We start from the raw sequence: 20,380 nt of genomic DNA, 5'->3' as shown, positions 1-20,380 counted from the left end.
GCCTCTGTTTCTCTATGATACGTCACGCAATGGCGTTTCTTGCTTGGTGCAAACTGAGGCTTTTATCTGCCTGGTACAAAGGAGGGCGTCCATTACATGGGGCCTGAGGGAAAAGTGAATTACAAAGACACAACTTTCTCTCACTAATCTCTTTACCCACATTGAAATATTTGAATCCTAATGAATATGATGCAGAAAATATGACCAGAATATAGCCACCCTTCTAATATTTGTAGTGCAGGATATTGACCACTGTTAGGTGATGTAGGTGTATCCAGTGAAGTGCACTATATAAGAGCACAACCTCCTTTCAGTCAATGAAAGGGCCATTGTGGTCGACAGCCAGCTGCTTTTCTCTCTCTCTGGTCTCAGTGTTCGTTAATGAGATTAGCTGCTCATCCTTGTCTGCCTCAGTGCAAAGGGGTCAGTCACAGGATAAGCACCTTGCTGAAGTGTTGCATCACTTTATTAATTTTCTTTTGCCCTGACTTTGGCGCTTTTTGATGTTTCGGGGGTCCTTTTGCTCCAGCCTCCAAACTATGTTTAGCGTCTGTGCTCGCACTGAAGTTACAGGAGCGGAATACTGCCATGCATCTCGCGGCCTTTGGACGGAGCTCGTCTCGACCCTCTGCCACTGAATGAAGTGTCTTCCAGGGGAGGGAAGGGAGAAGTGAAGGGCAGCTGGGCCAACATCTCGCCTGCTGTGGGCAGAGTCTGAGACTCTGGACAAGTCCTCCTCATGCCATTTGTAAATAACAAAGTTGGAGATGACTGCACAGTCGCCACAGACAAGGCTTTGGCCGAGGGAGAGGCTCTGGTGAAGTCTTTGGTGAAGGTAAGACGACAATGCTTTTCATTACAGTACAGTGACAGCATAGTCATAGTATGGTCATTCATTTTTTTTATAGGAAATATATTATGGTGATTCCATCTTATTTCTGAAGTACGTTATAATAATTGTAGTAGTGTGGTAATAAGGAGAAAATTCCATAGGTAATTTTGGTAATTACCATACACTTCATTTGAAATCTATTTCCCACACACATTTTCCAATGTTATTACTGAGCTGTTACTGTAGAAATAATGTTATGACCATAATAGTACTTTCTTAATTCAAATTATTACTATACTATTACTTTTTTGTTACGGACTGTTTCCGAGTCAGTAACAAAACTCGAACAAGCTTGCACAAACACAAGCTTGTGCTTGTTTGTGTATTTCTAGTCTTAGTTACATTTGTTGTTGACTGCAGGTTGCAATCAAACACAAAATTATATACAATATAACTATGGTTTTAATTTTGGACTACTAACTTTTGTACTATATTTTATAATTCAATTCTTAGATTTGTATTTCACAAACTAAATAGGACAGTGGAGCCTGTTTTCCCCCTGTAGCTAAAAAGGCACTCTACATGAAAAGAATGTCTTGGTCCACTGCATCGTTGTGTTCATTCGTGCATCTGTGTTGGATAAGGTCACGCTCACCCCAGTTACTATAGCAGTTAATCTGTTCAATCTGTTAAATTCTAAAACGGTCACAATCACAATCATATTTTTACTTATCAGAAGCTTGCTGTTCAGAAGTGTTGCTGTTTTCTGCAAAAAACACTACAAGAATTACTAAACTTTGTGGAGTTAATGTACATAATAATGATGTATTGTTATTTCTCATGGGAATGAGTTGTATTTTCAAAAATACTAACCAAAATAAGCCAAAATAAATGACCGGTCGGTACCCATGGTTTGAATAAAAACAGATGTTGTTGTTTTGCTCCCCTCTCTGTTCTGCTCACGTCTTGAAAATGAGCCTCTGCTATTGTGTGTGCACAAGGTTGTTTTGGCTTATCTAGAAATAGATCAATGATAATGAGATTATTCATATTATTTTTGATTGAAAGCATACCTGTTAATCCTCCGTGATCACGATAATGTCGTAAGATAATGAAAACACTACTGCCAGGTGACTGACATGATGAAACTGTAACTTTTCCTTTCCAAACCTTTACTAATATAAACCAATACCAGTATAGTTCCACAGATGTCTATCCAAATCATTTAATTAGTTATGAAGTAATAAGTCAATCTAGTTGAATAGCTGGTGTAGATGAGGACATAATTCCAGACCGTGCCCATTTTCCTTTAAAGGAATGGTTGTTTAGTATTGTATGAATTATGATTCTTTATATAGACTTTGATTTGAGAGAGTGAGCAGTTTATAAGCTTGTTTTTTTAAGCAGGAACTACTGTAATGATGTGATAAAGTGGCAAAGATTTTATTAGAGGGGTTTGTTAAGTGGCTAAAATGTGTTTTTTCCTCTATCTCTGAAACATAAACCTAAACTATACCTTCTAATTAAGAAAATAAGTACAATCTTTATTTGTTGGTCCTTGTACAGGTGGTAGCTTGCTACCGGCACTTGGCATCATGTGTCGGCGGGTGCACAGACAGCCTGCAGCTGCGGGACGAGCTACGGCAAACGAGAGAAAAGGCCCAAAAGTTGGCGGTGTCCATCCGTCATCATCTGACCTCACATCTGCGAGACAAGAGCCTCCCTGTGGATCAGCGTAGGGAGATGGAACTCCTCTGGGTGGCTTTCTCCTCCAGTCTGGAGCTCCTCCATGTTGATATGTGCAAAGTTTTCAGCATGGGTGACATATTCTCACTGGCCAATGGTGTTACTCTGGTGCAAAATGGCTTTCAAGGTAAATGAATGATTGTTTTATTACATATGCAATAAAAAAAAATTAATATAAACAATTAAAAAGAATGGAGATCAATACATCATGGCTGACAGAATACAAGTACTTCATGTCCTCCTAATCCCTCCCACAGCCAATGAAATCAATGATTCCCACTTGAGTTTTTTGGTGGCAATTCCTGGTATCAGTTGTGAATAAGGCATCAGTGACATGTGTGGAAATGAAACAGTTCAGTTATTACACACACATCATAGCTGTACAGTTACTATACATGATAGTACTGTACAAGCTGGGTTTAATGCAGAATAAACTCTTAGATTTCATTAAATTTATTTTATTTTATTTACTCAGGGTTTGATCATTAGTTATTCAGACTTTTTATGGGTTTGTACAATTTATAATCCTTCTTTGACGCCATTAGAAGCAGTTAAAGGTACAGTGCGTAACATGTATTGTTTAAAGTTGGGTGTTGTAGCTAAATATTCCTCACCTAACCCTTTCCTTGCAAGTGTGTTGGAGAACCTAAAGTTATATAGCCTAAAGTTAGCGTCAAAGGTCAGGAGACGTTTAGTTTGACCACTGTGAGCTATTGTAAGAACCAAATGATGGCCTCTGTAGAGCTATGGGCCCCTGAATATCAAAGGCTCCATTTGGGGTAATGGAAAAACAATTAATACAAGCAGGTGATTGTACACTGATAAAGAATTAAGTATTACACATTGGGACCTTTAATTGCTCTGCAGACTAAAAAGTCAAGTTGAATGTTGCAGGAGGAGGCAGTGAGGTCGCAGCTCGGGCACTCAGTGTGCCAGACCTGAACCAGGATCAGACTCCAACACTGGAAGCTGGTCTCGAGATCCAGGAGCGCAGCACCATGGAGCAGGAGATCAGCCACATTGACCACATGATCGATGACATGGAGATGAAAGTCAACGTGCTGCGTTGGATGGTGGAGCCTCACGGGCCACAGTATGCAGACCCACTCAGCAGCACTGACAGCTCCTCGCTGGCTCTGCTCTCTGTGGACGAGGAGCAGCCTGGACACCAGCCTCCAAGCAAGCGCAATCAGATTGTTGTGCTGTTACTGCTGTTTGCTGTTATTTTGTTAGCAACCACTTTATCAGTGTGCATTTTCTTTTTCTCATGAGCAAAACATCAATGTATTAATAACTTCCCCCTTTGTTTCCCTTTAAAAATTGCTCAGTAACACTGCACAAAAATGGCAAGCTTTGCATGACGTCATAACTAAATTATAGTGTAATAATTTAAAAACAAACTAAAATAGATTATGTGATTTCGAAGCTGCCTTTGTTGAACAAAGTGACAATAAATGACTGCCAGTTAGAAATGTTTAAATGAAATGAAGTATGGTTGATTTACTGTAAAAAGACAGCACTTTTCCTCTGATCCAGCACAGTACATTTTCCTTGTAATGCACAAAAAACTTTTCTGAAATGTCACATTTTTATTCCGTGATGCCACTGAGAAGATGTAGGTGCTGAAGCTCTTTTCATTTTTTTCATTCAGTGTTTACGTGTATATTCCAAGACCTGACAATATGTAGAGTTCTGCTTTATAAAGGTATCTCCTTTGATAAGAAGTTGTGTTGCTTTTGTGTTCACGTTCACTCACTTTGGTAAAATACTAAATGAATGCACACAGAGCAACAGGGCAGAGAATCAGTGGAACTCTGTGTGTGTCTGTGTGTGTGTGTGTGTGTGTGTGTGTGTGTGTATATATTGTTACCTCTTTAGGGCCATTTGTGGTATGAATATACAAAAGTAGACTTAAGCAGCAGACAGAGCTGTACCAAATGGCTAGAATTAGGTTTTCCATCCTTATCAATGAGAGTGAGAGTCCATGTAACAGTATGTTTGACACTGTGCTCGGCAAAGTTGATGTTTGATAATTAGAGGTTGACCAATATGGGTTTTTCTATGGCCAATACTAATGCTGATTTTTAGGCCAGATTGATGGCCGATAATCAATGCAGTTTTTTTTGGTCCATACAGTAGTGGTTAGCACTCTTGCCTTTGCAGCAAGAAGACCCGGGTTCACGACCTGGTCGGAACAAGGGCTTTTCTGCATGTGGTTTGCGTGTTCTCCTCGTGTGTGCATGGGTTTTCTCCGGGTTCTCCGGTTTCCTCCCACAGTCCAAATACATGCAATTAGGTAAATTGAACACTCTAAATTGACCATAGCTGAGAGTGTGAGAGTGAGTGGTTGTTTGTCTATGTATGTGATGGACTGGAGAACTGTCCAGGGTGTGACCCCTGCCTATAGATGGATGGTTATTTAGCCAATTTTCTTTCTTTCCCCAGATAACAGATAATACAAAAAAAAATATGCTTAACTTCAGTGAACGGTTATTGAACCGCACCCATGGTCTTCCGATGAATACATTTTTTTTGCCATGTAATGTGTCAGTAACTCATACTACCACATTAAAAACAATGTTTTAATAAAACGTGAACTATCCTTTTACCCAGTAAATTTGAGTTCTAGTTTAATTTTGTAGCAGTTGCAAGACACAACCTTTATTTTGAAAAGTTCTACCGGAAATTATGTTTTTGTTATTCTCTGACCGTGGCTGGCTTGACGTCAGAGGAAAAGTTGACAGTTTTCGTCAGACGGAAGTGAAGTACTGTCTGCCGAGCCGACAGGACGTCTACGGCCGCAGGACGTCACCATGGTATTGAAACAATGTCATTCAAGAATAAAACCTTTTATTTTCAAACACCCGGAAAAGAAATGGTGTGAGCCTTGTGCTTTTAGTCGGGACTTAGTGAGTAGCTCTCTGCCGACCGTGTCGACCTTGACAGCCGTAAACGCATCACCGTGTTCGGGTTGCGAGGAGTCGCGGACTCAAGGAGCATCTGGACGAAGGAGCTTATATCTTTCTGCTGGAACACATGTATCTGTCAGAGGTAAGTAACAATGAGGTCTATAAAAATAAAATGTAAGCTGCTGCACAACAAAAACAACACATAATAGTGTTTGAATCAGGCCCATGTGCTTTATGATTAGCCTGTCATTGTTTGAATGTCAAATTAAGAGTCATTTTCATACTTCACTCAGTACTCAGACAGTACTTTTCATTTTACATATGGCCCACTATTTGGCAGTGTAACAAATAAATGAAATTATAGACATGTACTCAAAGTATAGGCTACTACACTTAACACACTGCACACATCTATAGTCAAAGCTCTTGCAATCTAAGTCATTGTCAGATATTTGTGAAGCCAAACCATGATGCTGCATGTTGTCAAAGGAAACCTCTGCCCATATCTTACACTTTATTTACACAATAAGCCACAGTGATGGCGGATCTCTTCTCTTCTTCCAGGTTGTGTCACCTTTCCTATAATGCAATTTGTTGTACAAGTTTTAATTAGAATATGTTTGTGCACTGCGGCACATAATCAAGATGTAGCCTGAATTGAGAGACCATAAATGTAATTCAATAAAGGTTATTTAGGTTGAGTAATTTCATGTGTCATGATAATAATAATCATTTGTAATTATTATTATGAAGGAAAAAGGAAAACCCAGCAAGAAAAAAAAGCTTCAACCACAGACAAACATAGTAGTCGACCTTCAAATAACATAATTAACTACTTATACACTAATCACTGCTCTTCATGGCTGTGGTTGCATTTGGCATGAATGTACAGTATGTGTAGGATGTGCGCACTGCAGTGTCACACTATCTTTAAATTAATTTGGGAGTATAGATTGTTTTATGAGCAAAACCAGTGACACAGTGACAGTAGTCTTGTGTTTACGTACATAAAGAAATACTCAAAATATCAAAGAAATATCAAAGAATCTGTGACAAAAAGAGCGTGAGGGCATCTGTTTTCAGAGAACATGGTAATATATCAGTACACAAAAATGTTCTCGTATGTGCAAAGACAGAAAGAGAAAGAGGGAAATGACTGCAGCGAAATATAGGGAAATAACTCATCCATTCTCTCTGTGGGTTTCAGAGCTGAGTACCTCCACCAGAACCTTCCAGTATGACGTGAAAACAAACAAACTGAACTCTGATGTTCGGAAACTGTTTTTCGACACCCATGCGGTGGTTCGACTCCTTGAGGAAAATGGTTTGACTTTCTCCTTGTGGCCTAATTTTTCACTTGTTGCTCTGTGTTGTGTTGTTAATAACAATAAACATGTCTTTCTGACTCCCACAGGTTTCACAACCATGCAAGCTGAAGTGATAGTGAAAGTGTTGGTGAAGATGACCAACTCCAACATGGATATCATCTATAACGACATGGTGACAAAAGTGCAGCAGGTTTGTTTGATTTTCAACTAAAACTCTTAAATGTGAATGATTTTTTTCTGGATTCCTTGCTTCATATAATAAAGAACTCATTCAAACTGAATCATTTTGGTTTGTGGACAAAACAAGACATTTGGTAAACACTGTATTTTTTAAAATGTGTTTTGCAGGAGAGAATGTTGCAGCATGTGATGTCTCAGATAGCTGCTGTGAGGAAAGACATGATCATCCTCGAAAAGAGTGAGTTCTCTGCTCTGCTGGCGGAGAATGAGGTTCGTAAAATCTGATTCAATTTATCGCCTATCGTCCATGGTCATAGGTGGACAGAACTAGATATGCTTGCATTAACAACTTCGGGGTAAAACGCTTTATGCAAACATCGACATTATATCATTTGCAGCTAAATTGTGAGGTGATGATAGCTCTGTGGTAGCGCGAGTCTTCTTTCAACTGGAAGGTTGTGTGTTTGATTCCTGCCTCCGCTAGTCAACGTGCTGATATGGGCAAGTCACTTAACCCCATGTTGCTCCTGATGGCTGTGCGGGCAGCATGTGAGTGGTAATGGAAGATGTATGATAGAAAAGTATGCATGAATGGCTGTGAATGGGTGAATGGCTGCAGATTAAATCAACTCTGAGTGCTCATCAAGACTAGAAAAGTGCTACAGATCATTTACCGTAAATGAATCAATATTAAATTGAATGAAGACCTTGAGAATCAGAATCCAATCATCATCAGCAGTGATACCAAGCCAAACAGATTAGAGCATGACTGAAAAAAAGGAGTGAATTCCACTGCTCCAAAACCCTGTTTGTTCAGCAGTTTCATTGAGAAAAACATGTCTTGTCCCAGTACACCCCGGCACTGCCACAAATGCTGATAGTTTTGCTTGACGGAGCCCATTTTCAGACAAACCAAGCAGCATACAAATATGAATATGAATACGAAATGAATAATGTTATTAATACTATATCATAATGAATACAAATACATCCGATAATGAGTTAATCGTCAACATCTTGCAATTCCTTCCAGAAACTCAAGATCCAGTTGCTGCAGCTCAAGGTCCAACTTTCTGTAAGTAGACAGTCTGATTTACTCGTGTTGTGTTAATGTTTTGTGGTTTTATAGTGTTTGTTTAGAAGCACCTCATCACATCATTTCCATTTCAAAATATGTTTTTATTAACCAGTAGTTTTGTTGTGTGCATTTTTAATATTGCAGGATATAATAAATAAAATGCGCTCAGACAATATCTTGGACATGAATATTGAGAAAAGCCGTGTAAAGGAACTGGTAAGTATGTAAGGAAATTCAATATTGGAGATTTGTTAAGTGTACCTTAAAGCTGTAGTGCGTAACTTTTAAATATTAACAAATGTATGTTGGATTTAAACCACTGTGAATGAGTTCAGACAATGCCAATTCAGCTCCACATAACTCTCTAGGCTCCTCAGTATAGCAGTTCTTTGTTTAAAGTGTTGCCTAGTGACATTCCTGACACCACACAGGGAGTGATGTGTTTCACAACTCATGGAGGAAAGTGAGACGGCTGCAAATGCTTGGATTTTGGCTGAAAATGAAAAAAAAAAGTCATTCATAAGTAGATTCTATTGCTAAAAATAAAAATGTAGTTACATATAAAAGGTAGCAGGTCATGTCAGGTTTACATCCTGCTGCTTGTGCTTCTCCTCTAAATAATAATTATGTATAATTTTCAGAAAGCCCAGCATGAGAGGAAGCTCCTGGAAACACGAAGTGAAATTATGGAAATGGTTAGTATTAGTTTCCTGTGTTACCACACATCATTTTGTTCATAGACAGATGTTGGCGCCTGTGTGTTGTAAACATCTGGTGGTGGTTAATCTTTGATGTATGTGTCTTACTGTGTACTTTATTTTACAGACTGCAGAGCATGATCGTCATTTGACTCAGACCAACATGAGAATAGATACTGAAGTGGCTGGTTTGAAAACCATGTTAGAGTCTCATAAACTAGACACTATAAAATACCTCGCAGGTAAGAAAGAGAGAGAGTCAATCAGTAGTTGTAGTCTTGAAATCTGTTGTGTTTGTGTTTATTTCACATATAAAACACACATTAAAAGATCAACTATACAGTCATTTTTACGAGAATATGAAGGATAATTGCATAACAAATCCTCTTGGGGCTTAAAAATTCTCTAGTCAACATGTTTTTGTCATTTCAATGAATTTCTGAAGTGAGTTCAGAGCTCTTTTAAACAAACTTGGTAACTGTTAAGTGATGTACTGTTATTGTCTTGGGGACCTGTAACACTTACTGTGCCTTCAAAGAACTTAAAATGCACCTTGTGACCTGCATATATTTCAAATGCATGTATTTTTATGTATATATTGTTGACACGTCATATCTAAGTCATACAGCAACAACTAGTAGAATTTAAGAAGTTAAATGTGATTCTAATTTAGACAGAATGAAAGACTTGTGCTTATTTTTCTCCTTCAGGTTCAGTGTTCACTTGTCTCACCGTGGTCATGGGTTTCTATCGTATTTGGATGTGAACTGTTGTCAGTACACAGGAACATGAGTATTCCGCTGAAGGCTTCCTCATGTCAGCTGATGTTTTGACCTGCCACTCAGCACTAGTGCCGTCACGGGACAGCGCACCTTCCTTGAACCCTGACCTCACATACAGTAGCTTTAGCCTGCCTGTATCACCCACCCTCACCAAAACCAGTGGGCTGCAATTATGACTTTCAAAAGAAATTTCGGTGTCTCCTCTGAATATGCAGAGCCCAAGTTCAGCCCAAGAACTAAGCGGCTGCAGTAGTATGTGGATTTTAACATATTAAAGACATTTAGATGTGTTTAGGTATCTAAATAATGTTGACCTTAATTGATTTGGTTTTATTTTGGAGTTATTGCTCATTTAGTGCATGTTTTAAAAATCAAAGTCATTAAACTGGTTTACTTGATTTACTTGTGATTTCAAATTACGGAACTATAATTAATGCAATTGATGGTGTTATATTAGTATAAATAATAGTCAAGCTCTGGCTGCTTCAAGGTGGAGAACATTTTGCTTAGGCCCCACAAAGTATGAGTATGTCAACTTTTAGAGACCAACTCTCTGTCACATCTGACCTGACTTTTTTGCATTTCATTGATCAGAATTTTTGTTTGCACTGAAATCTCTGGAATTGTGTTTTGTTTTTGTTTTTTTGACTGAGAGGTCATAGGTGAGGATGGATGATTCCACCATGTTTCCAATCTCTGTTGCTCACACAAACAGTCACACAGTAAAATAAGTTATTTTAACCTGCTGGAACATTAATGATTAGGGGACCATATACACTTTTTAAATACTGGAAAGTGCAATTAAACCTTTTTACTTTTGTGTAAATATTTTTTATGTTTATAATGTAGCTTAAAATATAGTAAGTATATTTATATAGCTCATTAAATTCAGGAGGAGTTGAGCCAAAGTGCTTTTCAAAAACAAAGGATGAGAAATGCATAGGCCTGGAACTCAGAAGGAATGCAACTATACTATATTCAACTTGTATGAAATAGGATTCTTGGACTGATATTACTTGAATAAACTGAATTGTCACTGAATGTAAATCTACACTGAGTGCTGATTGTTCTGTCTTTGTAGCACAAGTCTTATAGCACAGTCTCCTCTGGGATCCAAAGTAGACGGATAATCCTGGATTATTAAAGTGATAAGAAACTAAAATGTGATTCACTGTGTACATGTGTTTTAGTTTGACCTAAACATGTTTTAGAAATGGTAGTTAGTGAAGTTGTGAGGTAATTATAATTGTTTAAACATAATATAAAACATCTAAATGCATAAGACATTACCTTTGAGTCAGGTGAGAAATTATAAGTTAAATTTGTATGTCATTGAATGTTCACTACACATAATATATTGATTATATTACTTTGTGTCTACAAGGGGATTGTAGGATTTTGTTAGATGGCTGTTGACACACTGCATTTAATGCTGGCACATCAAACATATATGATTAGTGCGCTTTCTGATGATATAATACATTTAGCAATGAAAATTAGACCATTAAAAGCGGTGAGGCAACAGCATTTAGTGAGGTTTGAAACTAGGGTGGTTTTGCTGTTGTTCTCACACAAACCTGACAGCCCTGGTGTTGAGTCATCTTTATTTCAGTTGATGCTTGTACCGAATGTGGTCGCGGGTGGGCGCTGTGGCACCGTGAGAGGGAGTTAAAAAGAGACTGTGCGACAGACGCTGCGTTGTTTAATAAGCTTTGTTTGAACGTCACTTAACGTTAAGAGTAAACCCGTGAGAGTTAGGCTGGGTATTTTGCTTTTTACCTAAACCCCTTGTCGCTAGATAATTACAGCAGACCCATGCGACCGGATGTGACTAATTTACCCTGGCTTTTATTTTGAAAAACATGACCCGGAATATGTTTGTCCTCTGCAGTTGTAATCTGTAGCTAGCACGTGTGTAGCTGTCAAAGCAGCATGCATTAGTCAACAAATATCCACACACAACGAACTGTGTGGACACGCGTGTCTGTCAGTCCAGGTGCAAAGTGTCATGAATTTTAATAATAGTGTAGATTGACTCTAATATAAACGGAGAGTCGTGAAGGCATGAGAGCTAGCGGCTAAGCTAACAGGCCAAGCCCAGGTAAAGTTTTTCTTTAGATTACATATTTTTATTGTTTTTTCAAATTTGGACTGGATTTGTAAGGGGAATGTAAACCGTTTTTAGAGTTTTTGTTCTATATGTGCAAGCAGAATAAATTTGTTCCAGGTCAAATCTGGACCTTTTATCCAGTCATTTACTCACTGTTGTATGTGTTTGTTACTGTCTAATTGCAAACTATCTTCAGCATCTTTAGCAAATGCATAAACTGCTGATAACCACCATGTTTTTCTCTTGCTTACAGACACTGATTGATTTTCTTAAATGATGCCATAATGGCTGATGCGTTTAGCAGCAGCTCAGAAACTGTAATTCAACGTGTGGTTGATGTCACATTGAAGACAAATACTCCTCCAGAGAAACTGGAAGAGTTGTATCAGATCAAGGACACATGTGACTTTGTCATTCAGCATCAATTTAAGAAGGTAAATCTTCAGTTATTATGACACAACTTTGAAAAGTGCTGTTACTGTTCAGGCAGATCCATGGATTTTTGACTAACTCAAGCTATCAATATATGCAAATTAACTAGTAAGAAGCGATCACATTATAGCATATATAATAATAAAAATAAGACCAGTTATTCATAATGGGCCAGCCAGTCAGTTATTTATTAGCTTGTAAGTGTGGTGGATACTGGTCAGAGAAATTAATTTTCCTGAATGTTCACAGGTCGCTTTGCAGTTTCCCGATGAGCTGCTGGTGGATTCAGTTGCAGTAGCAGCGGAAATTGAGAGACAGTGTAATGCCAAGACGTACATTTTAGGGGATACATCCTATGGCAGGTAACACACCAGGCTTAATTTCATGCCATTTTGACACATTGATCCCGCACATACTTAGAATAGTTTTAAGGGTTTTTTAGTAAATTATGCTTCTGTCAGAATTCATTTTTATTGATGAGTTTATGTATCAGCATGTGTGACGACAATATGCCTCACTACAGGGACTTATTAGATTTTTAAAATACTGGCCTTTGCACCAAGTATTAGCATATACTTTAATTTTTTTTAGGCATTAAATATATAATATGTAACATCACACATGAATAAAATAGATGTCCCACCTAACCCAAACATGACAAAAGAAGTTGAGAGGCAATGATGTTTTTACTGCTGTATGAATTTGTTTGTGGAGCTGCTGCAGGGTTTTATGTAGGGTTTGCCTTTGAAAATTGCCATAAATGATAAACCAATAAATGCTCTTACTCAATAAAATGTGAGAACTCCAGTGTCAAGCCACAGATCCACTGATCCTGCAAATATTTCACTGAAAAAGAAAGAGAAAGAATGCAAACGGGGAACAGAAAGGCGAGTGCTTTTACTTTGAAACACGTACAGGACATGGAGATATAAAAAGCCAGTGACCTGCTGAACAGCATTGCTCAGAGCTGTTGCTGCAGTAGCAGTCAAAGCTGAGGCGAGGCAGAGAGAGAGGAGTCATTCAGACAGTGCCATACATTGTGTCATATGCAGATTAAAAAAAGGCTGTAATATAAAGCGTCTCCAGGAAAAGACAGAGGCGATCACTCACTTAGTCAGGAAGTGAGCTGAAGCCCATGATCCCATGCTGTTCCCTGACATCATAAAACTAGGTCTTTTGTTATTGTTTCATTAAGAAACAGACTCCTATCTGCAGAACTTACATACTATGACTGCATGTAGGTTGTCTATCTTATTAATAAAGCTATTGCTCCATATTATTGAACTCTCTTGAGCAGCTGCTGTGTGGACGAGGTAGCTGCAGAACATGTTCGGGCCGATTGCATCGTGCACTACGGCAGGGCCTGCCTCAGCCCCTCCAAGAGGCTGCCTCTGATGTATGTGTTTGAGAGACAACCAGTGGATGTGGAAAAGTGTGCCTCCGCCTTCAGAGAACTCTACCCTGACACACAGTGCCGTGTCATCATCCTCTATGATGTTAACTATGTTTATGCTATAAGTAAGTTATTCCTTAAAGGTTTGTCTTATCACAGCCTAAGAGTTTTGGGTCACTTCACATCTTTTGCTTTCTTTTTACAGGTGATCTTCTGACACTTCTGTCTCCCGAGTATCCAAACCTTGTTGCCTCAGACCTCGTTGTGGAAGGGGAGCAGTGTCACTGTCATGGCCAGATAAAAAGAAAACATTATGACACCTGTGCGTCAGAACAAGCTAACAACCAGGTTATTTGTCAGTTTGGGAGGCAGTTCTCCTTGGAAACCGGTTCAAGTGTAACGGATTACAGTGTATTCTACATCGGCCAGGAAGGAGCGGCCCTGCGTAACTTCATGATGACATGGAATCGCTGCTCGTTTTGTTCTTTTGACCCCATAACTATGATTGGGAGGACAGAGTCAGTAAGCATTAACCGTGCACTGATGAAGCGATATTATGCCATAGAACGGGCCAAAGATGCCAGCGTGGTTGGCATCCTGGTCGGCACGCTGGGCGTGGCCGACTACCTCACCATCATCCAGCAGCTGAAGGAGACCATCCACAAGGCCGGCAAAAAGAGCTACATGTTTGCCATGGGGAAACTGAATGTGGCCAAACTTGCAAACTTTCTTGAAATTGACATTTTTGTGTTAATTGCATGTCCTGAGAACACTCTGCTGGACTCCAGTGAGTTCTACAAACCTGTTGTGACACCATTTGAGATGGAGGTGGCCTGCAACAAGAACAGGGAGTGGTCAGAGGAGTACGTCACAGACTTTCGACATCTCCTACCAGGTTAGTTTGGAATCTATTTATCACACATCCCTAATCAAGTTTTTAACTTTATTTTAAGGGGGTGTATGTAGTAGAGGGTGCTACTAATTTGGGGGTGAGGTTAAAAGAGGAGGTTATATATGTTTTTATTTTACATAGATGTTGGAAAAACTGTCATGGGTCATGTAATGTTTTTCTCACCTCTACTTTATATCCTCTCACTATCAAGACCTTTTGTCATTGCAGACTATAATAATAATATAATATAATTAATGATGTACAGCTGTATCCTGATGTACATGAGCTGAACAGAGCCATTCTCATAAAGTAATCAGCAACGCCTGCAAACCATATCAAAATGCCTGCTGTAAAACTGCATATATACAAGATGAGGTAACATTTTTCATTATCATTATGGCCAATATTATAATTTCATAAAACAAATTAAGGTTTTATATGCAGAATATTTCCTAGCTTCGAATTAATTTGGAAAATGTTCATTCTGTAAGTACTGTAGAGTACATTTAATTTCAGTAATGTATATTTTAACTTGCAGTATCCTATTGTGTATGCTTTACCATTATTTGTCCATCACTCCTACTATAGTCATTTTGTTGATATGTTGAAGTTTGTATTTTATCGTTGGCAGCATATTGACATTGGTCAACATTTTCTTTGTTAATCTCCAACCTGCTCTAGGTGGACAGAGTCATGTGCCTTTGACTGATCAGCTGGAGGACAGTGAAGACACTGACGTTTCTTTAATCACTGGTGCTCTGCGAAGCCACGGTGTGTCCAACAGTGAGCCTGTTGTGTCCTCGCATGGCTCCTCTGTGGTCCTCAGGAATCAGAATCTCACCATAGCCACCACAAACCCAGCTGGTATGAGACTGTCAGGAAATTGTGCTTTTTTTTCATGTTTATTGAAGAATTGACGACACAAACAGTAACTGTTACAGACTGTAGCCATAGATACGCAGAAGTGGATGTATGCAAATGCCTTGAATTACAGTTACACATTTAGCTTTCTCTTTTCAGCATCTTTTCTGGCAGAACGAAGCTGGCGTGGCCTAGAGCAGAAGTTGGGAGAGACTCCTGTGGTGAAAGCAGTAAAGGGCAGGAGAGGAATAGCTATCGCCTATGAAGAGGAAGGAACATCTTCATGATAATTTACCAGGAATCCACATGGTCTTCATATGATTATTTAACTGCCATTGTCACTACAATTCTGCACTATGTTACTTCAATAAATAGTCAAAATTGTGGCTGTGGTCGGAGTACCTAACCAGTTTCTTTTTCCGTTTCACCTACTGAATTGTGCAATCACTTTTGTTTATCAGTGACATTCACAGGAACTTCCTCCACAAAGGATGCAGGGAATATACCAATGTGTCCATTACACTGTCCTTCCAACCAATCCTGGTTAACTAAAGAAAAAGAAAGAGACATTAATTAAAACCAAACATCTTGATTAAAGTCACAGGTTGTGTGAAAAGTCTGTGATGAGTCTCACCTTTACAGAGCAGTGTGATTGTATCCCCTTGATGAAAATTGAGATCCTCTGGATTTGATGACTCATAGGAATGAAGTGCCATGAACCGGATCTCGTCCGGCTTTTCATCAGTTTGCTTAAACCATAATACACCCACACACCAGTCAGTGTTGCTCAATTTCATCATAGCTCAAGCAGTTTGCTTTGGGCTTGAGTGTTGTTTTGCTTTAACTCTACAATGCCTGCTCTTTATTGGGTTTGAGATCTTGTTGTGTAATGTCACAATCACATATTTACACTGTTGATAAAAAAACACACCATAGTAATATACCACACTTAAGACAGTATGACGTCCATGCCATGTATATTTTTTTAATAGTTTGACATTAACATTAATCAGTAAAAAAAAAAACTGCCGTGTCAACTAGAATAAGAATTTATTGAGGATATTATGAGCAATAGTATGTGACTGTCTTACCTTCTTGGTGTGGCACCACAACGTGATCCACCTCCCATTGGCATGACTCCACACACTTTCCATTTCTGTTTTGGCACTGATCACGCTTTGTTCATCAGCCTCAGAGCTTAAACTAAATCAAACAACAAGACTTAATCCTGTACTCTGCAGCAACACAGTATACTGGTTTAACTGGAAGATATTTTAAATGTGCACTGTACCTCAAGGTCACTGCGGTAGAGGGGAGATTCAGTTTCTTACTGATTTTCTCGAGCAGCATGTCAAAGAGAAATTCAGGGGGTAACGAGATGGCAAAGGTGAATGTGTGATGGACTTTGACAATGTATGAATTATCAGTAGGCTGGGCATCCTGGAAAGGATGAAAAGATAAGTAGTTTCATATTCTCACAGCAATGAAAGCAAAAGTTGTGATTTTTACTCGGCATACTTTATGTTTTCTGTCTTCATTGCGGTTCTCACTTAGAGTCGGACCTTCAATACATAAAAAAAGACAGAAAAGGGGTTATGTCCATGTGGTATTGCTTAAATAGCAAATGCCTCCTGTGTCACAGCTCACATTTACACAGAAAAGTAAGGCAAAAGCCTTCTTCATGGCAGTAGGAAAAGCACAGGTGGAAATCAGTGATGGCTGAGTTGCAGTTGACTGTCACCTGGAGTCGTCGTTACTGTTATCACTAACACCTGTGCTTTTACTACAAGGCTTATTTAGCACCTATTAGTAAAGGGTGTAGAGAAAACCTTGTTTTCCTGGTCTCCTCTCAGGTCTGGTTGGTGGCTTTCGACTTGGGGGCCTTCGTATTCCCTGTCCATGGTTATTCCCAGCCGATCGACGCCATTCAAAATACAAATCAACATTACATAATTATGCAGGATGTAGCCATTATTTTCATACTGACAACAAAAGTTCCACATTTCAGCACATGCAACTCCAAAAATTTGCAGATAATGTTTAGAAATGAAGGAACTGGTCATTGGTATCCACAAATACTCATGAGCTTAATGACGAATAAATGAAGATCCATACTTGTGTAATTACAGCATAATGTTTTTAGCAGTCAAAACAGTTAAATAAAATAAAATAATTCCTTACCTCGTTCTGTTTAGATTTGGATGAGATTTCCAAAGGTTCCAGGTAGTTGTATGGAACCAGTCCCCTCTAGAAATGTAGAAATTGAGGTGTGTTTTAAATCCTTTTGTAATATTCCATTAAAGGCCAAATGCATAAACTTTAAGTGAGATTATTTGCATTTATCAGAAATAGAAGAAAACATATACTTTTGGTATAAATTTCAACCAACTGATTGGATGATGATGATTATTATTATTATTATTATTACCATCATATTTTTATAATAGCCCACAATGGACAAACAATATCTATCTACAGTATATTATTTGATTTTTGATTCTAGTTTCAAGATGCAAGTTGAAATGGTGAGGAGAGGGGTATATACAAGTTTACACACTGTAACTTTACACATACGTGTCTTTATGTGCTGCTCTTACTCTGTCATTGAAGACCACAGTTGCCCAGTTATCAGTTCCCTTCTGCAGCACAAACACAATGTTGCCTGGCACTACGGCCAACTCCTCGCTGGTCTCTGGGACAAACTCAAACAGAACAGTGTGGGGCTCTCCCTCCAAAGCCCTGCAGAGATAGGATACACCCACCCGCTGGTATTAGAGTATGCACACCAAACTGTCACATCTATTAGCATTTGTAAGTTATTTTTATTTGTTTATTTTTGCTCTACCGGTTGATTTTATTCTATTATGCACGTTATCCATGGAGAATATTTGTAGTTATTTGCATACAAAGCTTATTCAGAACAACTCATACTTAGTTCAATATAATCAAATCAAAAATTCAGTAGATTTGACGGTTCTACCTGAGAACTTCAGGTTCTTTTGGACGAGTTGGACCATCTTCCGTCTGTCGAATGTAGACAAACAGGCCAGAATTACTGGAAACACTTTGAATGTATTTGTCCTCAACATGGTGCAGCACAGCAGTACAACACGTTTTATATAAATGGTTTTATATATATGAACTCCTGCCTGGCAAAGTTTAGAGTTATATAAAGATCATTCACAATGTACCCTGTTACATCTAAGTTATCTGTGCATTATGGTCACCAGTGCAGGCTAATCAGGGTTGTACACATTTTAATGCTGCTTAAGTTTATATAGCATCAGATTTGACTGTTTTTATTAGACAAATGTCACCTGAGGCTGTAATGGAGCAAAGCCAGAAAAGTCATCCTGAGGAACGACAGAGGCAACCACCTGAAGAGAAAGTAACATATATGTGGCATTGAGATTGGCATTTAACTGGCCTGGATGACAGTTTAATTGCGTCCTTGTAGTAATAGTTGTGTAATTGATGTCGGTTAGTAATGTATTACCTTCGCTTTGCCCAGATAGTCCTTCTTCTCCAGTTCAGCAACGTAGTGCTTATTTGGTTTAAATAGCACTTTTGATGGGAACTCCACAAGTTTGAAAGTTTTCTGTTTCTGCATCACAATTAAAACAATAATGTCAGAGCAAATCAGCAGAAATGCACTTTGATATGTACACCAGTAGCACCATCCATGCTTTATACTTGACCCCCTCCTACACCTGCAGTACTTATTGAGATGTGACACGTCAGTGTGCCATTTTCATACCAGTGTTGACTGCAGTGCTTGATCAATGATGTTGAGCCTGGCCTCTGTCTTGCAGTCGAGAGCCTTCACAAGGTATTCTTGGGCTTTTTCCCAGTTGTCCAGCTGGGCCTCAGCCAACGCCATATTGTGGAGAACCTGTCTCAGGAAACATTGATTTTGTTTCAGAGGCTTGTCACTAATTTGATTACTCATGGATCCCATGGAACTCAGAAGAATGAGTTACAGCCACACAGGGAAATAAAATCCAACAAACTGGAGAGTCATAAGTCAGTAGACAGGTTTAACAGCGTTAGAGTTCAGGATAAATGTGTTCTACTGTAAGTCACTGGGCCAAATGAACAGTAAGAACTATACTGTAAATTTGTATATTTATTTATAAATGAGGTTCAACAAGAACATATAAATTAACTCAGGGGTTTAAGATACTTACATCACATGCATATAATTTGTATCTGAGTCCAAGTGCTTTGTAATCGATCAGCTGATTTCCTCTTAGTTTTTTGAAGGCATGCTGGAAATCACCTGAACTCTCTTCATACCTACGAGCAGGAAGAATTCATGAATCACATTTGCATATTAACGAATCACAAACATTAGGTAACAGCATATTGTGTCTGTTACAAAGGTGTTTTGAGATTCACTTTTAAAAATGAAAGATTCATATGGACATTTCCTTTAGATTAGTGGTGTTTCCTACCTCTTTTTTCTATAAAAGGTGATTCCTCTCTGAAAAAAGGCAATGGCCAAATGCTCATCCTTGCGTATGCTGCAATCAAATGCCTGAAAGAAAAGAAAAACATCAGCTTCCTCTGCAAGAAAACAGAAGCAGTAAAAACAACTTCTTCTTTTTCAGTGACTTACACTTTTCGGTGGTAAAATTCATCTCAATGTTATCAGCTACACGCAAACAAGATTTTACTTTTGGCTGAGTAATAAATGTGTAGCCTACCAGTAAAGTAAAAATTTACCTTTTAAAGCCAGTATCCTGCTGGTGGTCAGACATACCTTTTCAGCAGCATCCAGGTCTTGGTTAATAAGATGGAGACAGCCTATGTCAAAGCTAATTTTGGAGTTTGGTTCTTGGATTGACAGGAAAATCTCAAGTGCTCCTGACAAATCCTGTCTGTCAACATGAGTGACAGCCTCATCCCACTGCCGCAGAGTGTCAACAAAAGACATAGTCACTATAGTTTGGTGTACAATGAACTCAGAGCAGAATGAGGAAGTTCCTTTATATTTGTACCAGTGAAATCAGGAAGTATGATGATGACTGTCATTTCCACTTCCACATCTCATTGCCTGCCTCCACATTGTTGTTTGGCAGGTGTGTGGTTATCGATAAGGTATATGTGTCTACTTGTTTTTGTTACATCTTAATGACC

The 20,380-nt window shown here is 38.7% G+C and overlaps 4 protein-coding genes across 5 annotated transcripts; 3 read left to right on the top strand and 1 right to left on the bottom strand.

Annotated features, from left to right (window-relative positions):
- Positions 1-178: 178 nt before the first annotated feature.
- On the top strand, positions 179-4,357 carry rgs9bp (regulator of G protein signaling 9 binding protein). Its single transcript, XM_058639647.1, has 3 exons — positions 179-835; positions 2,399-2,705; positions 3,473-4,357. Exons 1-3 carry the CDS (start codon positions 740-742, stop codon positions 3,847-3,849), a joined length of 780 nt encoding a protein of 259 aa, XP_058495630.1. The 5' UTR covers positions 179-739; the 3' UTR covers positions 3,850-4,357.
- Positions 4,358-5,314: 957 nt separating this feature from the next.
- mcur1 (mitochondrial calcium uniporter regulator 1) lies at positions 5,315-10,604 on the top strand. 2 transcript variants are annotated; one of them, XR_009240093.1, is made up of 9 exons: positions 5,315-5,629; positions 6,695-6,811; positions 6,902-7,005; positions 7,164-7,265; positions 8,029-8,070; positions 8,218-8,297; positions 8,715-8,768; positions 8,899-9,013; positions 9,482-9,500. XR_009240093.1 is itself a non-coding variant. In XM_058627498.1 (9 exons), exons 1-9 carry the CDS (start codon positions 5,392-5,394, stop codon positions 9,535-9,537), a joined length of 900 nt encoding a protein of 299 aa, XP_058483481.1. In that variant the 5' UTR covers positions 5,317-5,391; the 3' UTR covers positions 9,538-10,604. The 2 variants fall into 2 exon arrangements, 1 of the variants encoding a protein (XP_058483481.1); XM_058627498.1 differs by having other exon boundaries at positions 5,317-5,629; positions 8,218-8,289; positions 9,482-10,604.
- Positions 10,605-11,299: 695 nt separating this feature from the next.
- dph2 (diphthamide biosynthesis 2) lies at positions 11,300-15,625 on the top strand. The gene is made up of 7 exons (XM_058645933.1): positions 11,300-11,654; positions 11,917-12,097; positions 12,345-12,457; positions 13,393-13,613; positions 13,694-14,383; positions 15,062-15,244; positions 15,401-15,625. Exons 2-7 carry the CDS (start codon positions 11,948-11,950, stop codon positions 15,526-15,528), a joined length of 1,485 nt encoding a protein of 494 aa, XP_058501916.1. The 5' UTR covers positions 11,300-11,654; positions 11,917-11,947; the 3' UTR covers positions 15,529-15,625.
- Positions 15,264-20,193, bottom strand: ncf2 (neutrophil cytosolic factor 2). The gene is made up of 15 exons (XM_058645922.1): positions 20,004-20,193; positions 19,696-19,778; positions 19,429-19,537; positions 18,999-19,133; positions 18,738-18,845; positions 18,559-18,618; positions 18,222-18,265; positions 17,839-17,980; positions 17,423-17,488; positions 17,071-17,134; positions 16,760-16,803; positions 16,533-16,681; positions 16,333-16,444; positions 15,876-15,990; positions 15,264-15,789 (listed from the first exon to the last, which is right to left on the bottom strand). Exons 1-15 carry the CDS (start codon positions 20,175-20,177, stop codon positions 15,686-15,688), a joined length of 1,509 nt encoding a protein of 502 aa, XP_058501905.1. The 5' UTR covers positions 20,178-20,193; the 3' UTR covers positions 15,264-15,685.
- Between the last annotated feature and the right edge of the window lie 187 nt (positions 20,194-20,380).

The sequence above is a fragment of the Solea solea genome, chromosome 1 (genome assembly GCF_958295425.1).
Source record: "Solea solea chromosome 1, fSolSol10.1, whole genome shotgun sequence".
Classification (NCBI taxonomy): Eukaryota; Metazoa; Chordata; class Actinopteri; order Pleuronectiformes; family Soleidae; genus Solea; species Solea solea.
This window is presented reverse-complemented; position numbering and strand designations above follow the sequence as displayed.